Source organism: Anarrhichthys ocellatus, unplaced genomic scaffold, assembly GCF_004355925.1.
Source record: "Anarrhichthys ocellatus isolate YVR2014 unplaced genomic scaffold, GSC_Weel_1.0 scaffold35, whole genome shotgun sequence".
In the NCBI taxonomy this organism is placed as follows: domain Eukaryota; kingdom Metazoa; phylum Chordata; class Actinopteri; order Perciformes; family Anarhichadidae; genus Anarrhichthys; species Anarrhichthys ocellatus.
The window spans coordinates 4,314,621-4,336,301 of record NW_022280065.1 but is presented as its reverse complement, the minus strand read 5'-3'; the positions used below and the strand labels follow the sequence as shown (position 1 = coordinate 4,336,301).

Genomic DNA, 21,681 nt, shown 5'->3' with positions numbered 1-21,681 from the left:
TTTATAACCGCCATAAGTAGTCATTGAAGCAATTGGTGTAATGTGGTCTAAAACCTTGAACCAATTATTTTTAGTAACTTTAATAACTTAGTTTCCTTTATTTGTGGTAAACCACACATTCACCTTTATATTTAGGCTACGACATGTTCTCGAGTAAACTAACCTTAGATAAGTGTCCCGCGCGCGCGCCCACTGGTCACCTCTCAACTCAACAGTTGCAGTGAATGAGGCTGAGCCGCGCGCACGCAGAGATCACTCGCGCCGTGGCTCGTTATTAACGTTAATAACGTTATCTCTCGCGTCACTCATGTCCCCGACAACCACTGCTGCCGCTGCGCAGGAGGAGCACCGTACTGCGGTCCAGGTGCACCGCTGTGATTGAAAGACGGTGAAGTTTAAACGCTATACCGAGAAGAAGAAAAGCGAGATGAACCCACAGCTGACGGATGGCCATCCTGATTTGTTGAAGTGTTAATCCGTTCAACGAAGCTCGCCGTCGGTTTATTTTTTTATCGGTGATGGGATTCCTGCAGGAGCGACCTGCCGCTCAACGTTAACCCCCCCCCAAGGTAAGAAGACAAACCACGGGCAACTAACAAAAGGTATTGTGTGCAAACAGGAGTGGGATGCTGTGGTGGCTCGGTCCGTCTGTACAAGTGTGGGTGCTCTGTTTTGGGGAGTTTGTGTGGGCAAAGTTAACTAGGCTACAACAACCCGTCCGTGTTATGGATGTTAGTTCTAGTGAAACACTCGGCCAAGTGTCCTCTGGAGCGGGCTGCTGCTAGCGAAAAGTCTCCCACATCATCCTCACCATTATCGGGCTATTGTTATATTCTTTACTGCGGTTTGGCACCGCTGCGGGACCGGCTATCAGCGAACATTTTGTCAACGCACGCAAACTTGTGGTAAGTGAGTGCAAATGGGACAGACAACAAGGCTGCCATTGTACCAGATCAGAGGCGGATTAACGGAATTCCTTTTCTCTGCACCGTCTCAATGGCCTCCAGTCTCTCCCTCTCTCTGCCCGCCTGCCTCTGTGGGTAGAACATCTTGATTTCTAGCTTCTTCCCCCTCTGGTACTTTGTTATAAACGGTGAACTAAAAACACCTCACAGCCAGCAGCCACCGAGAGATGTCCAACTGAGCCATTGTGAAACATGTGGATGGGATAGACGCTGACCAGTAGCGCGAGGTTGTTGTAGTTATTGTTATTAGGGATTGTAGATTTAAGAAAACAAGGTGATTAGTAAATGGCAGGCCTGCAACTGACAGTTATTTTCATTGTTGATAAATTGTTAAGTCATTAAAACGTTGGTTTTTTAAAATTAAATCATGTGAAATAACTGCTGCATATCTCATGGTGACATCTCTAAATTGCTTACTTTGTCCGATCAGCAGTAGGCTATAAAACCAGAAGGCATTTCACTTACAACAGAGATAAGAAGATAATGATAATTTTTACTCAATAACTGAAACGATTAATTAATTGTCAAAATTTCCGTTTCCGTCAATCGTTTAATTAACTTATTGTTTCATCTCAAGTCAAGCAAGGCCTTTACAAGCCGGGATGAGCACGAGACGACAAATGTGTCGAATAGGTCTTTAGGGTGTTTTGTCTGTCCTGTGTTGTCTCATGACTGATCATCAGTGTTAGCATTTATGTAGGCTGTAAAAAGCCTAATTACACCCTACAGGCAGTCAGACATGATGGAGGTTATAGCTCCTTTATGTTCTAGTACTAGAACATAAACAAACCCAGATTTTCTATTTCTTACTCATCCACCCCTCCTTCCATACACTTGCACATCATGCACAACATGCACCATCCCCAGCTCTCTTCCCCCCCCCCCCCCTGTATGTCGCCAACCAACATGTGGGGAGGTAATCCCAGCTATTAGGGTAATCTCCTCAGCATGACGATCAATAGGGGAGGGTGTGCGACGACTACTAGACAAGAGTAGCGGGGGTACAAAATTTGTGCTAAAGAAAAATGATTTAATCATCTAGATTAGGTCAGGAGGCCGGGGTCTGGACAGGGGCTTGTTGCTGGAAGGGGGGGAGGGGTGCAGACAGGAAGATGTGAGGGGTAAGGCCATCTCCATGTTGGGCAGCTCCCTTGTGTGACAATGGGCTGAGCAATTTGGTTTTCCTTAATCTGGAGTGAACGAAAACAACAAAAACACAGCTTCCAATGGACAGTGCCAAACTCATTATGGGACCGCTACAAGAGTGTCGGTGTCATTATATAATAAACCAGATAATTACAAAAACATTTCGTTTGCAAGGTAATAATGAGGCTATAAAAACCTGAAATCACAAACCAAAACAGCATTTAATAAAACGAAAAAATCCTCAAGAAACTGCGGAGATGACCGATTAACAAATTACACGTAGAGTCTTTGAGAGGAAATTGTAAAGGCAGAAAAGCCCAGAAGAAGTGTGTGTTCAGAACAGGTCAAAGTCATTATGCTGTTGTTCCTGTGAACGCATTGTTGTTAAAGCACAGCATGTGTCCGATGGCTCATATCCAAATGATCTTGTATACAAACGGCTATTTCTCACGCACGTATGAACATGCTAACGATTTGAAAAAGTCACAGGCATGCCAGTAAATTACAGCAATTAAATCAACAAAGTTAATATCTCTTCAAAAGCTACATGTCATCACTTGACTTACACATGTCATCAGAAACTTAATTTTTTTTCACTGCAATTTTAAAGTATTTAACTGTTGAGTAAGTAATTGCACTGTGGATACATGCATACGTTCTAGATGAGTGTGAATCCTATTTTTCTGAAGTTATCACCCGACAACAGAGCATACAGATGGACCACGTACTGGATTCAGTGCAGTGTTGACATATGCTACCCGTCTCTCCCATGTTGTCATTGTCTGTATGGGGTGTGTTGTTTAAGCCACCTTGACCTTGAGTAGTCCAAAAAATATGAAACAACTTAAAGTGACTACACATTAAACAGATGGGAAAGGAACCACCACTGAAAGATTATCTTTTTGAAACGACAGAAATTGGATTTACAGAGTTGCTGTGTTATGTTATGGAAATAAATTTGATTTAAATCAGATCCGAAACAAACAAAACTTCAGTGCTTTCAGCTTTTCTCCGTTTAAAAATATAAACATGGGCATCAGGAAGTTGTGACGGGCATGTTTCACTACTTTCTGGCATTTTATCGTTATTAATAACCAGGAATCTTGCATATCAGTTTGTAATGAAAATCAGCAGGAACTGTTTCAATGTCCCTGCCGTTGTAGATTCAAACACTACTTGTTTTTATGAAGTGCAAACACTGGCAAAATGTCCAGATGGAAGATGGGAGGGATGAGTAAGGCGTCCTCAGATCCCTTCTGTTTGGCCCCACTGAGACAGAGGGAGACGAGATTGGATGGGTCTGAGAGAGTCGGGTTACTTATCGGCCCATTCTACTCCAAAGAAGCGGTGGTGTAAAAGATGCAATACTCCCTTTGGGAAACCTAATCCAGGCCCTGCTGCCAGCTGTCATTCTTTTGCTCGAGGGTAAAATCGCAGGTATCGCCTTACCCTTCAATCCTTACCTTAATCATAACAGGAAATAGGAAATTACACACGTTCTGTACTGCAACTCAACATCTTTGTAATTTAAGATTTTTTTATCATATGCATAAAAGATCCACATATCACAAAAGAGCAACTCCAACAGGCAAAGTCAAAACTTGTTTTTTACAAAATAAAAGCTTCTTATGCAAATCACAGAGGAAAAAAACATGCAATGTTCAATGTTCATTACTTGGTTTCCACATAAAGCTGTTACAATTAATACATTATTGATTAGTTGATCAAAATATAAAAGAAATTGAGCAAAAATTCACATGCTCCAGTCTCTTAAAAGTCTTAAATGTGAATATTTGTGTGTTTTCATACTCGTCTGATGGTAAACTGAATACCTTTGGTGGCTTTTAGTCTGACAGAAAAATGCTATTTAACTGTGTCAAATTAGGCTCCGTTGTTGTAGAACAAAAGATATGACTAATTGAAAAAAATAATCAGCATATCAATGGGTAATAAAAATAATCATTAGCGGCAGCTCTATTACCACACAAACCTAATTGGAAACCTAGGAATTTGTCTTAAAGTGTCAAACTGAAGGCATCATCAGGGTTTCAAATTCACAAAATGCTCCACTGGGAATAAATCAAGTCCGACTAGAACAGTCTCCTTTTCCAGGTCAAGCCATGTGAGCAAGATTGTTTCCTGTAAAATAATCTCATTTTAATCAACAAACATGGTGTGGGTATAAGTTTTAGTTTTTTCTGTGGCATCAAGCTTTGGAGGAGGACACTGTACCACAACGTCCTGTATCTTTAATCCGTGTTAATCCGGTATGTTTTCTTCTGCATTGGCAGCGTGATCTTTACTGAGGTAGGACTGCAACGAACGGCTGCGTTGAACATTTACACCTGACAGGGGTAGTAGTAGGTGGCACAGAGGATGACAGAAAAACTGATCAAGTGACAGACGGGGAAGCAGAGTGATGGATGGAGAGACATAAAGGGAGACAGTCGGAGCGAGTCTGAGCTGACCTTGCCATGATAATCTAATCCCTGTCGAGAGTGCTTTTTTTAGAGAGCAAGTTAATGCCAGCAGATTATACTCCAGTGTCTCCCACACTAGCCAATCCACACTGAAAAGAGACAAGGTCCACAGTGGATCCTCAGACCTACCACAGCAGATAAATGATGTCTCCAGAGATCACATCTCTTCATTTTTGCCTTTCAGTTAATTTTTTTATGTCTGCATTTGGGCTTGCATGAGACATCTTGTGCATTTGTTTAGAGTGACTGTTCATATTTCCACAACAGGTAAAAGCTCTGCCAAGGTTGTCTCTTCTCTTTGTCAGTCTCCGTTCTCCGTGTGTGTGTGTTTTATAGCACTAAAGGGCATCCATAATAAAAGGCCACTCATTGAGCAGCTCATCTCATGCTATGAAGAGTAATCCCTGTATATGTTGTGTAACCGAGTGCAGAGTTGGACAAGGAGGGGGATGGGCTCGATCGTGCGCAAGTTTGTCAGTGCTCGTGGCTGTTGAGCTCATGGCTTTCTAATCTCGTATAGGTACATTAGGCTGTTTGCCCACATCGCTGTGCTGCATTACTGTTTATCATACGATTAACTCCTTCTAGGAACAGTGTTGGTCTTGAATATAATCCATGCTGTGGTTGTACGTTGGTACCAGGTTGTGTTGAGGTATGAGTCAAATCGTATTGTGCTCATTATACTGTCAACATGTCCGACACAGAACAGTGCGTCTTATGCCAGGGAAATAGAGCAAAGGGCAAAAAACAATAAATCAATAATCCTGCACCAACATGTTTTTCCTGTGGTCACAATGATGTAAGTATTTAACAGTGTGGTCTGGATGGAGTTATTTGAGTAATTGTCCCTTTTGTGAACTTGAAATGGAAGCGTAGTTTGCTCACATAGCTGAATGTTGAGCATGCTAGTGTTATTCATTAAACATGTCATCTTATGCAAGCACCTGGGAGTGTGTGTTGACTCCCCTACATCTGGAAGGAGTCATCTTCAACCGCATCAGCAGAGATTACATTTTCTGCATACTTGCTCCAAAACATATTTTTTTTGTCTTTTGCTGGAGCATCATTCTGCACAGGTGTTCAATATGGCAGCCTGTCGGGTCTTTGACTGTTGTTTCATAAAGAGAAGGACTTGTTCCAGTCGGACTTAATAAGGGATTTATGCACATTTCATGCAATGCAATAGACATTTAGCTGTAGTACACAACTGATTCGGTCATGAAATACATCGACACTTATATCCACCACATGTTGGAGGGAGTGCAGGATAGTAAACACCCAATAAGGTTATGGATACTGTAATGTTTACATAAAAATATGAATTAAATCACCCACTGTAAATTGTAGTAACATGTTCCATTAGAATATTAGGAATCATTAACAATATAGTTTCTTTAGTGGGGGCTTAAATAGTTTTTCTGGGACACCAAGCCTCCAGGACCTTGAATATTTTCCATCATTATTTATTAGCGGACCATGTTCTTAAAAGTGATTTGATTTTGTGCATGATTACACAGACAGGTTTCTGAGTTTTAGTTAAGCTCAAAGGACTTGAAGATAAAACAAAAAAAAGAAATCTCTGAAATCATCGTCCCTTTGTATTTGGACTACATCTACAGCAAATAAAACATTCTCAGTTTGTGCATTGATTTAGTTCGATGCCTCTGTTGTGTTTGCAGTTGGTGGAAACAGACAGGATTATTGGACACAGGACGGTAGATGCGAGCTGAGGCTTAGCGAGTGACTATGGCTTTGAACACTAGCATAAGGACAGTCACATGCTATCTCCAGTCAGGGGTATGTTGGCACAGGCTTGGTGCTGGTTGTTGAGAATATTTGGATGACTACCGCGCGCGCGCACACACACACACACACGCACACACACGCACACACACACACACGCACACACACACACACACACACACACACACACACACACACACTTCGAAGGTTGCTGACTTTGGCAGATATTAATACAAGTGGACATTTCTTGCTTACAAAAAGAAGGTATTTGAGGTATTTCGGTGTGTTGGATGCTATAGTATCTTGCAAAGTGAGATTCAAGGGGAAATGCTATTTCCAGATCCTGGCAGGAAATTACACCCACAGTTTCAGTGCAGTGCACACACATACGACACACACCGACGGTGGATATTTTCATACACACACACACACACACACACACATCACAGCACACACACTCAGCATCAGTGCCCTGACCATAGGGAGTTTGTGCTGAGCTGGTCGGGACGTCAGGATGAATCAATGCGAGGACAGCTGACTGGACATGCCTATTCATCTGCCAAAGAAAAGGGAGAGAAAAAGGGAGCAAGGGATTCTAAAAGAAATGAGTTAAGCCCCTGGAGCAACATGTTTGGCTATCTGCATTACTTAACAGATCCTCCAAAGGGCTTTCAGTAGTTATGGGATGAAGGCAGAAAAGGTGGAAAACAGAGGGAAGAAAAAAAAAAAAGAGACGACTGGAGCGTTGGAATTATTTTGTTAGAAATAAGTAAACAGACACTACACAGTTGCATTTATTTTGGTGTATGATTTAGCAAAAGTAGGATACTGCAGATGCAAATATAGCACAAACTAAGTAAGCACATAGGCTTTGACAAAGGCATAAGCTCATACTGTAGAGGCAGCTAACTCCATACTGATGGCCCGTTTATTCCCATCTGTTGCCCTCAGCTCTCCGACTTCATCCCCATTGTGGTAACTCATTACATTCGCCTTAACCTTAACCCCTTAATTGCCACCCTCCAGTTTTTTTTCTTGCACATCCTCCCCCTCTTGGAGACAGTGTGCCACATTGCCCATACACTAATCTGATGGCGTCTGCCTACCAAACACCTGCCATATGCAGGGAAAAAAAACCCTCCTAAACTCCTCCCATATTCCAAATACAACACCCATTCCAGCGTGAGTGGATCAGCACACATGGCTGCAGGCAGGCATGCAGACAGATGCGACTGTGGATCCAGATACAGATAATTAGACGACCTCATCCCTTAAAAATCACGGCCAGAGTGGCCGTCTCTTTTTTTCTAGCCTTTATGTGTTATGTGCACCTAGTTTTTCCTTACACCCAAAGAGACTGACAAGACAAATGTGAGTCGCCCTTTGTCCTGAGTCTTAGCTCAGGCATGTGCTCGAAGACAGTGACGTGCAGGCCCAGGCCTCTTTGCTTTAACAATAACTCTCTCGACCCCCCAAAGAGGGGTGGAGGGCCAGACATGAGGCGATGTGACAGTTCTGGTGCGGCCGACACAATGGCAGGTTTTTCTTTTGACTGCCTGGCTGGCTGTACGCCACTCCAACAACTAGTCATGTTTGCCCGAGGAACATGTTTAACCACACCAGACCCCGTCTGTACCATGTATCGTTTCTCATGTAGAGAGCAAAAAAATAAATATGTACCTTGTTACGGATACCCATGATTTTATGTAAGCACTTGCCCCAGAATTAGGGCCTGTGTCTGTCTGTATGCGAGCTTCTAAAATGAAGTTTGCTGATAATGGATTATTGATCGTGAATTAGAGTAGACTGCCCCCTCAGGGCTCATCCTTTTTGGCCAGGAATGAATACATCTCTTCATGCTTCACCTCACACACTCAATTTAGGCATAGGAAACCAAAGACCGACACGCACGCATGTTGAGACACTGACCCGCGCTCTAATACGCACAGACAGGCGTCGCTCATCCACTGAGGGACAAAGGTTATTCTAAAATCAGTGTGATGCAAATTGCCTTAGTGGGCTGTCCCTCCGGTTTGTTGTTTTTACACACATACACTAGAGGAAACCACCTTAAATGTAAGCAACTTCTGCCCAGTCTCTGAATCTCTGGATGTTTTCTGTGTAACTGCGTAAAATCAAAAGAAAACAAGACATTATTTTGATTGACAGAAAAAGTCTCTTCTGGCAGTTCTTTGATTCGGGAAGACAAAGAATTGTCACCAATTTATGATTTAAATATCATCCGCAGTCTACATCTTTTATCTAGCTAGAACTTTTACTGGAACCACTTTATTCAATATTGTAAATCCTTGATTCTTGAAGACTGTGCAGTCCGATGATCACTTACATTTTGAATTTTAAACCAAAGTAGTTAAAGTATCTAAAACTAAGCAGCCTAACAGTTTGGTGCTCATAGCTCCAGCCTTTACAGATATTACCAAATTGTGGCACATATTGCCTCAAGGATTGTATGCTTACCTTTTGTAGGTTCTACGTATTTTGCTTTTTTTGGGGGGGGGGGTTTCATCAGTTTTATTAGTCTTATTGTTTTTTTTACTGTTGAATGTGAAGATTGCCTTTTTTATCCATTTGTTTTTTTTCTTGGTTTATGTATCAATGTGCAAATACATCTGGATGTATGCTCTGTGAAGCAGTTCAATTAAACCCCAAAACATTTGGACACAAGAAAGTAAATACATAATGTGTTGAAATAAGAATAGTTTTTTTGGGGGGGGGGGAGAAATTCATTATCATTGAAAAGCGATTTGGCTTAGTCATATTACTATCAACTCCTCTTAAGACTAACTGTATTATATATAATCATTTTGGCAATAATATTTTATGAATTCGGATCATAAGTGTAATTATAACAAGCCTAATTTAAAATCTTTTGCTGTTTTCTCCAGGTATTCTTGCCATAAGTATGCAACGTGAAAAAGAATATCAGGATGGACACTAAAGCTGTGATGTTTTGCAAGTATTTTACGCCTATTCTGAGAACTCACTAACTTTTGGAAGACAGACTTTGCATAGTCAGAAGATTTATTACACAGCTGTGGTTTTTGACCGGTGCTCCAGGAAACGTAATGGAGACAGAAGAGAGGGAGGATGAATCACAAAAGCTCACTGCAAACATAAAGACGGAGACGGTGGACGAGACCTCTGGCCACACCTGTGGGGTGTGCGGCCGCAGTTTTCCTCTTCTCAGCTCGCTGTCGCAGCACATGAGACGACACACACGGGAGAAGCCGTACAAGTGTCCGTACTGTGAACACAGGACGGCTCAGAAGGGCAGTCTGAAGGCCCACATTCGAAGCCATAAACTAGGCCTGTTCAGCCATAACCTCAGTGACAAGGGAGGGGGCGGGGATCAAGAGCAGAAAGATAACTCCGAGACACCCGACCCTCCTGAAATTGTCAGCACATCCGACAAGGCTCACAATGTCAACAGCAAAGTGAAGAAGAAAGGAACAAAGAAAGAAGTTAAGGGTAAAGATGCGATTGAGGTCAGCGGGGCTGACAACGGGTCCTGTACCTGCAGCATTTGTGGCCAGGTTTACCCTCAGATACTTCTCCTTAAAGCCCACATGAAAAGGCACCGCAATTTACAGGATCATGGCTGCCGGATTTGTGGACGCCGTTTCCGCCAGGCATGGTTCCTCCAAAGTCATATGCGCATTCACCGGGTCAAAGCCCAGCTACGAGGTGGCAAAAGCAACGAGCCGCCTGCCACCATCAACGGAGTTCCTCAGGACTCGGCGTCGCTGACCAATGAAGAGTGCCTCTTTGAGCTCTGTGCTGGCTGCGGTAACTTCTTCTCTGACCGCAAGACATTACGAATACATGAGAAGCTACATAAACCGGCCCACAGCCGCTCTCAGACGCCACAGGAAGACATCGACGCCTCTGAGCCGCATGTTGATAAGAGGCATTTTTTGGAAAGCCTGAACCTCATGCGTGCTGGACCGAGGGAAACATCTGAGGACAAGAGCCTGGGCAGGCGAATTCCAGAGCTGGATCCAATTTGTAGTTACCAAGCGTGGCAGCTGGCCACAAGGGGACGACTAGTGGAGGCCACCGAGAAATGTCTGGGATGGGAGGAGAGGCTGGCAGACGCTGAGGTGGCGTACGACACAGAAAAGGGCCAGTATGTACCGAGGAAGCAGGAGAAGAAGAGGAAGCAAATAGACACCTCCAGCTCCAACTTGAAGAAGATTAAGGGTGAAACAGGCCTTGATCACTCGTCAAACAGCCTGGCTCACACTAAAGGTGCTGACAAGAGGATTTCTCAGAAAGACCGTATTTTGTTAAACGGACTTGGTCATGCGTTTTACGAGGCACTGCAGAGCAAGAAAGACAAAGATGTTCACCTCACACCCAGACACAACAACAGCGGCAGGAGTCAGGACCAGGAGGGTAAGCCATGTACACCACACTACCTGTGCTACCATTTGGATAAGACAGCAATTCATTTGTTTAAATTAAGATATCGAAGGTTGTGTTTGTGGACATGCAGACGTGCCACTTCAATATAGACTGTTCTGATATTACTGAAAGACAAGTCATCAATGTGAAAATTCAACATTGTACTGTGGAAAAGGGAGACATCTAGTGAATTTATAACTGAATTACAGCAACTGTAAATACACTCGTTTACACAAAAAGATTTTGCGAATGCACATCCATTAAGGCGTTGTCACCTAGGCTTCAGAACAGTCTTCACGGGCTTATTAAGTTTCATTGCTAAATGTTTTTATTAGCTAAAGGAACATTTTGTTGGCTATAATTGAAGTAATTGGTTTGTTAGCCAACGTTCTGGTGGTTTTAACACTTGGAACGGCTGTAATTAGAGAGCAGGTGCTGATTTATTAAAAGAATATTTTTCATTTGGCAATTAGAAATCAGTGCCTTTCATATTGACAAAGAACACTTTGCTGTGGTGACTAAAAATCCTGCTTTTGTGTCTGGTAACACATGTTAATAAACCTAGCCTATTGCTAAATAAAAACCTAAAATCTTATTTTGTTCAACTAGATTTAGATCTGCTGCTGCTTGAAAACTTTGTGTTTACGATTAGGATAACAATCACTTTGCGTTTTAGTTAAATTAACTTCTTTTAATTTAGAATCTTGAAAGCAACTAAAACATTCATTATGAGACTGAGATGTATATGTCTGTCAAAGGTTCATTAAAATTGATCAAAACCTGCCACATCAGTGTCAGCAATGAAACAAGATGAATTATTGATATACTTTATAACAGATGTTTATTCCATTATGAAACTCAGTATGGTTTCTATGCCAAAGTAACTCCAGACTTTTAACAATGCTTTTCTTGCTAATGTAATCATGCCGGTGGCTATGTTGTATACATACACACCACTTAAATATATCGGGTACGACCTTTACATTCCTTCTTCTGCTCTTACCTGCAGATAAAAAAGCATACCTCTGCGAGCACTGTGATTTCCACACTGCCGACGCCTCACTACTCAGGTCTCACCTGCACAAGCAGCACCAGGACGTCCTGGGTCCCTCCAGCAAACACAGCACCATTCTGGACAACGGCAACCAGAGTGGTTCCAAAGCCTCACGATACATGGACTACCTCAGAAACAGGAGTTTGTTGCTCAGTCAGCCATACTGGAATCCTTACACATGTCCCCCTGGGCCGGGGTCAGCAGAATCCAACATTAAAACGGAGAAGTCAAATGGTACTGAGGTAGGGCAGGGACAAACTACTACTGATGCTGGAAGTCTTCTTAATCTGTCTTCATTAGCCGTAAGTGAAGGAGAAGGCCCCGTAAGTGATCCAATAAAGACAGAGGGTCTGGTACGACATCAGTGCCCATACTGCTCCCACACTACCAACTACCCAGAAGTCCTGTGGATCCACCAGCGGGTTGCACACAGGGTGGACGGCAGCAGCTCCATGGCACCAAAGTGGGCACCCTGCATGAACAGCAACAAGAGTCCGAAGGCAGGTGCTACCCAGTGGAGACGCACCGGGCCTCCACCATTCCTCGAAGGCAAGGACTGCCCTGCTTTACCTGCTCCAACAACTCAGCGCACACAGCCTCCAGGTTTGACAACCAGCAGCAGCAGCAGCAGCAGCAGCAGCAGCAGCAGCAGTAGTAGTAAGCACTCAGCTGCCAAGAACCAATCAGGCGTCCCAAAGTCCAAGCATCAGTCTAAGGACTCGCGCTCTTCAGATGGGACACAGTCTAGTGGGAGGATGGGACTCCTACCTCAAAAGAAGTCTGGTGAACATAACCGGGCAGAGAAGGGGGGGAGTAAAAGCTCCAGCACTAAAGCTACTTCATCGAGCAGTAGTGTGCCCAGCAAGAGCTCCCCTAGTTTCCAGCCTACAAACAGCCCCAAACACAGAAGCCACAGAGCCGCGGTGGAAGGACACTTCCCACAGGAGGGTTTGGGATTCATGTTGGCCAGAAATCATGGCGGGACTTCATCCAACGTTTCCGCAGATAGACCCCATCCCCGAAGGCAGTCGTGCGACTCCTCTTCGGGTCCTAAGGTTCCTGATCTGTGGGCTGCCATGAACATGTGGGGTCACAAAGCGTATTTAGAGCCGGTCCATTTTGCTCAGGTAAAGAATGAATCGACAGGAGAAATGCCAATGGACATTGATATTTTGAGTCTCCTGAAAAACTACAGTCCCCATGATCTGGCTGCTCTTTACCAGCACTGGGGGTTTGTTGATCCCAGGATTGATCCACAAGGTGAGGAGGAGCTTTGCTTTTCTACTCGATTGATTGTAAATGGGCTGATTAATGTAATGATGTTTTACAATGGAGGATTGGTGGTCAGCAGTAGGCCATTTTAAAACTTGTGAAAATCAGAATGTGACTTGACCATGATAATTGTTTACATGCTCTTTTTATACTCCTGTTACAGCAATGTTGCAGTTAAATGGAAATTTTGGCAAAGAAGTCCACTCCGCCTCTGAAGCTTCCAAACAAGTATGTTTTCTTTGATAGAAGTTATCTCCTCGTCTTCAGCCTACAGACAAGTCATGGACTTTATTTCTTGTAAATTAAAAGGCCCACTCGTGCCATTTTGACTATTTATATTATGCAATCATATTTATATTTACAATTGAATAGTTTTACAACAGAATTGAAAAGGTAAGCCTGTTTTACTGCTGTCAGGGTTTTCCTGCAGTGTTATGTAGTGGAAGTGAATAAAGACTACCTTCACTACACTGAAGGAAATGAATAAATGCCATACACTGGATGAGTGTGGCAACATTTAGTCACTTAAGTGATTGCATGAAACCCAGTTATGTACAGAAACATCACTACTGTAAACAAACCTTTATCCCCATCAGAAAGCATTATATCTTACATTTTGCCACATCTAGTGTCATTTGATCATTTAGTAAAGAAAGTGCGAGTTAGTCGGTGGTGGAACAATGCTTTGAGATTTTGCCTGAAAAGTTCAACTCTAATCTTCCAAAATGAAGTCCCTTTCTACCTCACATGTATGTGCAGTATAGCTCCACCAACGGTGTGTGTGCTTGTTCTTGTGTGTGTCTGTACCTCGTCTACGTCTGAATACAGTCCGTCACTTCTGTGCATCTGCGGATTTTCATTTCATTTGCGTGCATGCTTGTCTTTTCCTTCATCTTTCCGTGAGAGAGGCTGACAGGGATGAGGCAAACAAATGATAAAGAAACATTGTTGTCCCCCTCGGGGTAAAACTCAACCAGCATCTCCATATGGTGCGTCATCGGCCTTTCAGTCAGGCCTACCCTGATGCTACCTACAACTGTTCTTGCTTTCTCCTCTTTCTCCCTAGAGTAATATGTGGGCAACTTTCTAAACACTAAAGATTGGCAATTGCAATGTCCGTAGGTGTGAGGAATTACAAATTAGATGCAACTAATATGGATAACACTGTGTGGGCAGGAGAACATATTTTGTGCTATAATAGCTCGCCAAAGTATGAAAGATTGTGTTATTTCTTCTTTGTCTTCTGGTCTTTAAACACTTATTTTTAAGAAGGAACCAGCTTCACTCTGTTCATGATAGGCGCAACATGAAGCCTTTTTATGCGCAGCTTTACTGTACATTACGGATGCCTCGTATGTCCACTAATACAGAAACTACTGCATAAAATATAGCATAGTGTGATAAGTCCTGCTCTAGACATATCATCAGACATTTGATTATAATTAAAGTGTAGAGGTATTAACACACTGTAATATCCCCAAACTGGTTATTGATATGGTATTTCATATGGGGCACTATCTCTAATTGGACATAAAACATATGTAAAATATGGTTGCTAGTTCGTACTGGATAAAACAATCAGCCAGTGTTCATACAATGCACATCTCGTTTAGCAAATCTTAGGAGACAACTAATGCATGTTATTTGGTCATTATTAAAGGAAGTTAGTTATTTATTTATTGAAAAATACTTGCTGTAAAAATATAGAGCAAAAGTACAAGACTAAACCTTGATGCAATGCTAAATTACCTTTCACTGTACATTTTGAATAAATAAAACAAAAGATATGTTATCATTCTATAAAAAACTAACAAACATACCTACCTACATAACCTAAACCAAACCCTGAGTGGCTGTTGTGAAGAAAATACAACTTATAAATATTATTATAAATTGTCCGATTCAAAAAATGATCTTCAGATAGCATTGCTGCCCTTTAGACGTGTATAATTGTCAACATTTCAGTACTTGGTTATGCAGCTGCTAGGCCATTTATCGATAACGTAACCGTGGGCATATACACTACTTGCACACGCGCACACATTCCGTCTCAGTGTTGTCAGATCTAACTGGTGTGCCTCCTATTTGTCTCCTCCAGGTCAACAGCCGCTCCACTTCCTCCTCAGGGTCTCTTCATAAAGGAACGTGAAGTTACACCGTGTTCCTGTTTGCTTCCAGCCCGCATGGTAGGGCAGAACAAAGAGGCCCGCTGTTCTTCAAAGGAACCAGCCATAACTCCTACAGGACTGAGTCACTGGATGATGCAGAACATATGCAATGCAATGAGGTGGACTCCTATTTTGTAATATGGTTGTTTAATTTGAAGTGTTTTGCATGTTTTTCTTTTGTTTGTTAAGAGTGTAGATACGTTAGTTACCAGAACTGTTTGAGATTTTTGTCAGGGGTGGAAATGAAATGTTAAGCTACATTTGCTAAAGGATAAAGACAACATTATATTGGCTAAAGGAGCACAGATATCAGCTGGTTTTGAGTAAAAAAAACAATCGATTTAAAAACACAGGATGCCAGTAGAAACAGTCAGAAGCTGTGACGTCAACATCACAATTACCTCTCTCTATACTGTACGTTTCAGTTTGTTGTTTTAACGGAGCTTACATGGGTGTAAAAATGGCATTTTTTTGTTTTAAGGTTAGTACCACATTTGATTGTCTCAACATTCTGCTTATTGTCACTTTCAATGTTAAGCTCATATTTACATAATTATCGAGAACTGACCAGAATCCAGGCTTTAGCACTGTTGGCTCATAGCCCCACACACACACACATTAAGGGTGCTCCGTTCATATTATTGTTCTCACACTGAATGTGGTCTAAAACATCCTCAGCCCACAATCACAAGCAGTGTGCTGAAGTCAGTTCAAAACAACTGGAGAGATATTTCTCCTAAACATTACAGCTGCTACACATAAGACCTGTTCTGTGCTTTTTGACCAAATACTACTAAACCTTGCCATCATTTTGACAGAACAGGATCAGGGCATCATCAGTGCATTAGCTATCTGCTGTCGTCTGCTACCATCTGTTCGTGCAAAGTTAACCGACTGCTCACTTCCAGTTCACAGGCGCAGATTACACCACTCGTTGTAAATCTACAACTAGTCGAGCATTTCGTCCTTGCTTTTTTGACCACTTTTGAATCCGTGTCAAACAGAGAAAGCAGCACCATGGCTGTTTTCACTCAACATATATCCAGGGCAAATTCATAGCTACTGCCAAACTTAAGATCCAGAATAGACAATCATTTAAATGTGAGAAAACCAGAGGAAATACCTAAATTGGTCGACAGTCAGTCTGTCAATCACGTCAATGTGTCAAAATGACACAAAGAATGAAAAGTGGTATCCTGCTTTATCGTTCTAAGTTTGAAATTTAAATGCAACAGTTTGTCCTTTTTTTCTCCTCTCAGAAAGATAGCGTAAACATCTGCACTCATTTCACATTGTGCTGGTGATGTAGCAATTTAATGCTGTGATGTTGTAGAAGTAGAAAATGTAGCAATAACGAGTTCTACTGATGTGACCCTGACGTACCAGTAATGCTACTAAAGAGACTGCAAAAATATTTTGTTTGACTTTTTGAAGTTCACCTCATTCTAAAATTTGTTTTCGTGTGTTGTATGTTTGCAGATTTGTTTAGTAAGTTTATATTTTAGTTAAAACTCAGTGTATTCATCTTCCATAGAGAAATAGTCTATGCATTTGACAAAAAGCCATCAAGTTATGGATTCTTGGGTGATCTTGAGAAGACACATTTTATTGTTGGAGTATTGACTTTGATCTGTGTGGAAAACTGTTTTTTGATAAATATTGTAAATGTTAATTTTATTTATGGTCATTTTTTTTTGTTTACTAAGAGTGTGATTGTAACACTCCAAAGTACTTGACATTTGTAGTAACAACAGAAAAAGAAGAACAAAAATAATCAGTGACCCACTTGAGGCCAGAGTGCAGGGTCTGTAAGGAGTGAGCCTCCTGCAGCAGGTTTTACTGAGCCTGTGATCCAACAGCTGTCTGTAAAGAGACAGTGAGGCAGGAAACAGTGAGGCAGGGATTTTCATGCAAGCCTGAACTTTTATGCGAACCTGAAGCTTACATTTGAGCTCTCACTGGGTTGATGTTTGTGACTATGTCAACAGTTAATAATTTCAAATCAATTTCTATTTTCACCAGTTCCACATTTTGTCTGACTGTTAAAATACACAAATAAAGTTGGTCAATGTAGATTTATATTATGGTAGTGCTGTTGTCATTATATCTCTCTTTCACACACCCCCCCCCACACACACACACACGCACACATATGAGCCATCACACAGTGTTTGTTCAAAAGCCAAAAAGCCCAAACAAAGCCATTTGTGGTCTATATTTAGCAGTCACACTTTACTTAATTTAAGTAGAATCCAGACAGTTGAAAGCTTTTATATAGAGAATACATGAGGATTATTTGCCTAAATTTGGATCTAGCAAAGAACACCAGTTTGTGTTTTTAGGCCATGCTTTCTGACATCGGAGCTCAATATGCTCATTCCACCTTCAAACAACACGGTGCAGCTATCCACGGTGCCCTCCGTTTCATTACAAGAGATTCATTTGTACTCATCACTCTGTACCTCATGAAAAACAACAATAAGAACTACACGCTATCATTTTGGTTTATAAATGCTGTGTCAGTTTATCACATTCCTTCTCACATTTAAAACTTAAATCAGAGCAGAGCCCAGGGGGCTATTTCACAAAAGCAGAATTAAGAAATCCCGGCTAAAAGAAAAGGCCAGACTTGACCCGGTACAGTCGATGCATTCTGGATGAGGAGGTGCAACAAGGTAAAGCCGGGTGTAGCAAGGTAAAGCCGGGTGTAGCAAGGTAAAGCCGGGTGTAGCAAGGTAAAGCCGGTGTAAGTAATCCAAATATATGCACTTTCACAGCTTGTTGCAGCAGACCACGAGGTCGATAACAGATTTACTGACGCTAAAATGGAGAAAAGACGTTCCACATACTTAACACCCAGTGAGCAACAGCTACGAATGGAAGTTTACTGAGAAGCAAAGCATATAAAAAGGAAAAAAAGTTATCGCGTTAAAACAGCGAGAAAAAGCATGGCAACAAAAGCAGACTCACTGAATGCAAAAGCCTAAAAACATACATTTACTAACCACAATTAACTGTACTTTGATATTTGCACAAATGAACAGTTGTACACTTTGCCTTTAAAGTGAGTAGCGGGGTTGCTCAGGAAATTCACCATGAAGATTACAACCAAAAATCCAAAGAATTAACTGGGTAGAACGGGACCAGATTACTGATGTGATCATAATAAATCACGAATAAACTGAATGTTATTTTTTTGTATTGTTGATTGTTTTGCTTCAAGGAAAACGTACAGCATGCACAACAATGTAGGCTGGTACAGTCACTGAAATATGGCTAAAAAGGCATTTTTGGTAAGTTTCCCTTTACACAATTGGTTAGGATTGTTTCTCTCAATTAGAACATACTGGGGACACACAATCCATTAGTGTGAGGTTGACCCACCTTTTGGGGGACGTGCCTGGTATAGAATGAACAGTACACTATGCTAGTTATTAGTCCAGTGAGAGGGGCCTTTGCAACTTTATCAGCCATTTTTAATCGTTATCTCAACAAGTGCAATAGCATATTCATCAAACCTCGAACAATATAAACAGCAGTCTTCATAAAAACAATTTAACAGTAAAAATAACTGACATGAATAACTGATGCTGACCAATTGATGATAATGACCCCCAGGACTGACTAACAAAGTTAATTAGTAAATACTTATCTTTTGTAGACAATTTTCCAGTAATTTACACAATATAAATGGATTAAATGGACCCCAAACTCATGTCATTGGATGAACTAAAACTTCTAATGTTAGGCATTTTGGAGATCTGTGTGATTGTTTCTGTTTTGGATTCCTCTTGTCCTTAAGTCAGGTGAGATTTAACGTGATTAAATAGTAATAATAATGATAATAAAACCAGGTCTCATGCTTGCTGCAGTTTACAGCTTCTACCAGTAGATGGTAGGCAATGTCAAGAAATGGATGATCTAAATAGAGGAGCTGCTTTGTTATAAATTCCACCTTCCTGTTTGTTGTTGTTGGGAGGGATTGCTGGCTATACCACTTCTTCATGTGGCATTATACTGTATGTCATTTAATCTTTGTGACCATAAAACCATTGAGGTGTTTGCACTAAAACCTCCTCTATACGCTGAAACTGTATACAGCTTGACATTGTACAAACTTCAAATTATTGACGAGGCCTTTTTCCCCACCATCATCAGACAGCTATATGTCTGCAAGCATAATTGAGTCTTTATAACGGTGGTAAATCTCAAACCTGGCCAAACTCGGTCCACAGGCAACTTTCAGCATTTAGCTTTTTAAACACATTACAGAAAAGCATTATTTTTTTGTGACTGTAAACTAATGTGTCGCTGACCATATCTGGCTGCCTAAACCCAGAGGAGAAAATACATTCTGAACATCGACGAGTACTTGTTCCGCTGAGCGCATGTGTGTCTGTATGTCCTTGTCACAATGCGTTTGTCAGCGGGTCGTGTTATATCTTGGTGCAGTGACAGCATCAGTTAGCTGCCTGAGAGACATCAGAGATCATGTTCGCAGTGCCACCAGCAACAAGGCTGAGAGTTGGAGCTGGCCACAGGGTCTGGGAGTAGATACTGTCAGGCGGCCGGGAGCAGCAGAAATGCAGTGGCATATGTTGTCTGACAGGGAAACGCCTGGCTGTAGTCGAGCAGAGAGGAGAGACGGACCGGTGGCCGATCGGAGTGACAGCTGTCCTCAGTATGATGTGTGTGCGTTGTACTGCTGTCCTTATGAGAACTAGTCTGAGATCTAAGTCTCGATGGTGAAGACAGTATTGTAAAGTGACTTCATTTTAAGAGGTGGTCTTTACTTTTTTATCAGGGTGGTTTAAGGTTAGAATTCAGGTTGAGCAGATAAACCAGAATTAGGATTTAGTTTAGGGTTAGGCTAAATGTCAAAGTAAAAAGGTTGTTTGAGGTTTGAACTGAGTTTTTAAATTTGACTTGAACACAGTGAAGTCATGCCCTTGTTAATATGACTGGAAATGTTGGGGGGGTTATCATTACGTGAAGATGAGTTTGCACACAGAAAACAGAAAATAATTTAAATTGGATAAAAATAAAGGAAAGTGATCTCCAACAGAGTTATACATCACATCATAATGTAGGAAGGTGATAGAAAGTATATGCGGAATCAATATAAATTGTGATGTTCATAAATAGTCAGAACATTTGACAGAGTTTGGCATGTGGCTTCTCAAAATGTGGATGGGGTTCTGCATGCACTTAAAGCCTTAGTATTTCTAAAATTATAGAAGAAGAAAAATTTGAATTCGGTGGTTCTGGGTATGTTAATTCATATTAGTTTACAATAAGGGTTTAAATAAGGCCAGTACTGTAGTGGTGACAATTCAGATTAAAGAGGAAACTAATGTAGTCATTGTAAACTGAGACCTGGGGTAGGGACCCCATCAGGGTCACGAGATGATTGCTAGTGTAGAAACTAAGAAAAACTAAATTCTGTTCAAATCAAATATATTTTGTTTGTAAAGCACACAATCAGAAATGTGCCTCAAAAGGGCATTACCATCTTTACAATACAAAACATTCAATGTGCTTGGACACTCAATTCGGGCAAGGAAAAAAAACAAACAAACAAAGCCTTTTATAGGAACCCTCATACACACAACTGTTTAATTCTCTTAGTTTCTCTTATTTTGTGAAATGCTGTATAGTTTTACCTGCTCAGGCATCTAAAATGTATTACAATAAACAATCTAAGAAGGTAAAAATCACCCTCAACTCTCTCTGTCATGAGGGGTAAGCTGATGTTGATCTTCTGCATCAAATGACAGACACTGCATTTACAATGGCTTTATAACATTACTTTTCTTCCATCATATACCAGCAACATGTAGGCCTACAGTATATGTTTTGTAATTTTTGTCCGGTCCTTAACATGTATTCCAGTCTCAGTTTTTGATACCGAGGCCCCACTGTGACAGTAATGACTAGACAGCAGGCTGAAACACCGAGCGTCGCCTCAGACAGGTGGACACTGGTGATAAGGAGATTTCCCAGCAGTCACAGTAGGTGACTGGAAATGTTGTTGTGTATAGCTCAATTGTTAGAGCATGGCATTCAAATTGCCTGGGTCAAAGATGTGATTCCTACCTGCACTGGTGTAATGTATACTCCTATAGGATGCTTTGAATACAAGCAACCACTAAATGCAATATTCTATTATTCATAAGAAAACCAAGTTAAGGATAATTCAAGCTTAAAAAGTGGTGGTTTCCTCCTTCCAGTTACCTTTGTTTACCCTTTTCCGAACAATTACAATTCATATTTGAATAGCTTTTAAAGTCTCCAACTTAATCAAGAAACTGTATACTAAAATGAACAACCAACAATTAGAAGATAACACCAAAAGAGATTAGTGAGAGCATCATTATGAACCTGCTTTCAACACAGTAAAGATGAAGTGTGACACTCTAGGTAGAGAG

At 41.4% G+C, this 21,681-nt stretch overlaps 1 protein-coding gene across 2 annotated transcripts; it reads left to right on the top strand.

The window, feature by feature from the left end:
- Window positions 1-242: 242 nt before the first annotated feature.
- LOC116393862 (zinc finger protein 516-like) lies at window positions 243-18,146 on the top strand. Of its 2 annotated transcripts, XM_031866542.1 has the most exons (5): window positions 243-569; window positions 9,241-10,750; window positions 11,769-13,073; window positions 13,249-13,313; window positions 15,184-18,146. In XM_031866542.1, exons 2-5 carry the CDS (start codon window positions 9,421-9,423, stop codon window positions 15,232-15,234), a joined length of 2,751 nt encoding a protein of 916 aa, XP_031722402.1. In that variant the 5' UTR covers window positions 243-569; window positions 9,241-9,420; the 3' UTR covers window positions 15,235-18,146. The 2 variants fall into 2 exon arrangements, with proteins under 2 accessions (XP_031722402.1, XP_031722401.1); XM_031866541.1 differs by lacking the exon at window positions 243-569 and having other exon boundaries at window positions 8,869-10,750.
- Window positions 18,147-21,681: the final 3,535 nt, after the last annotated feature.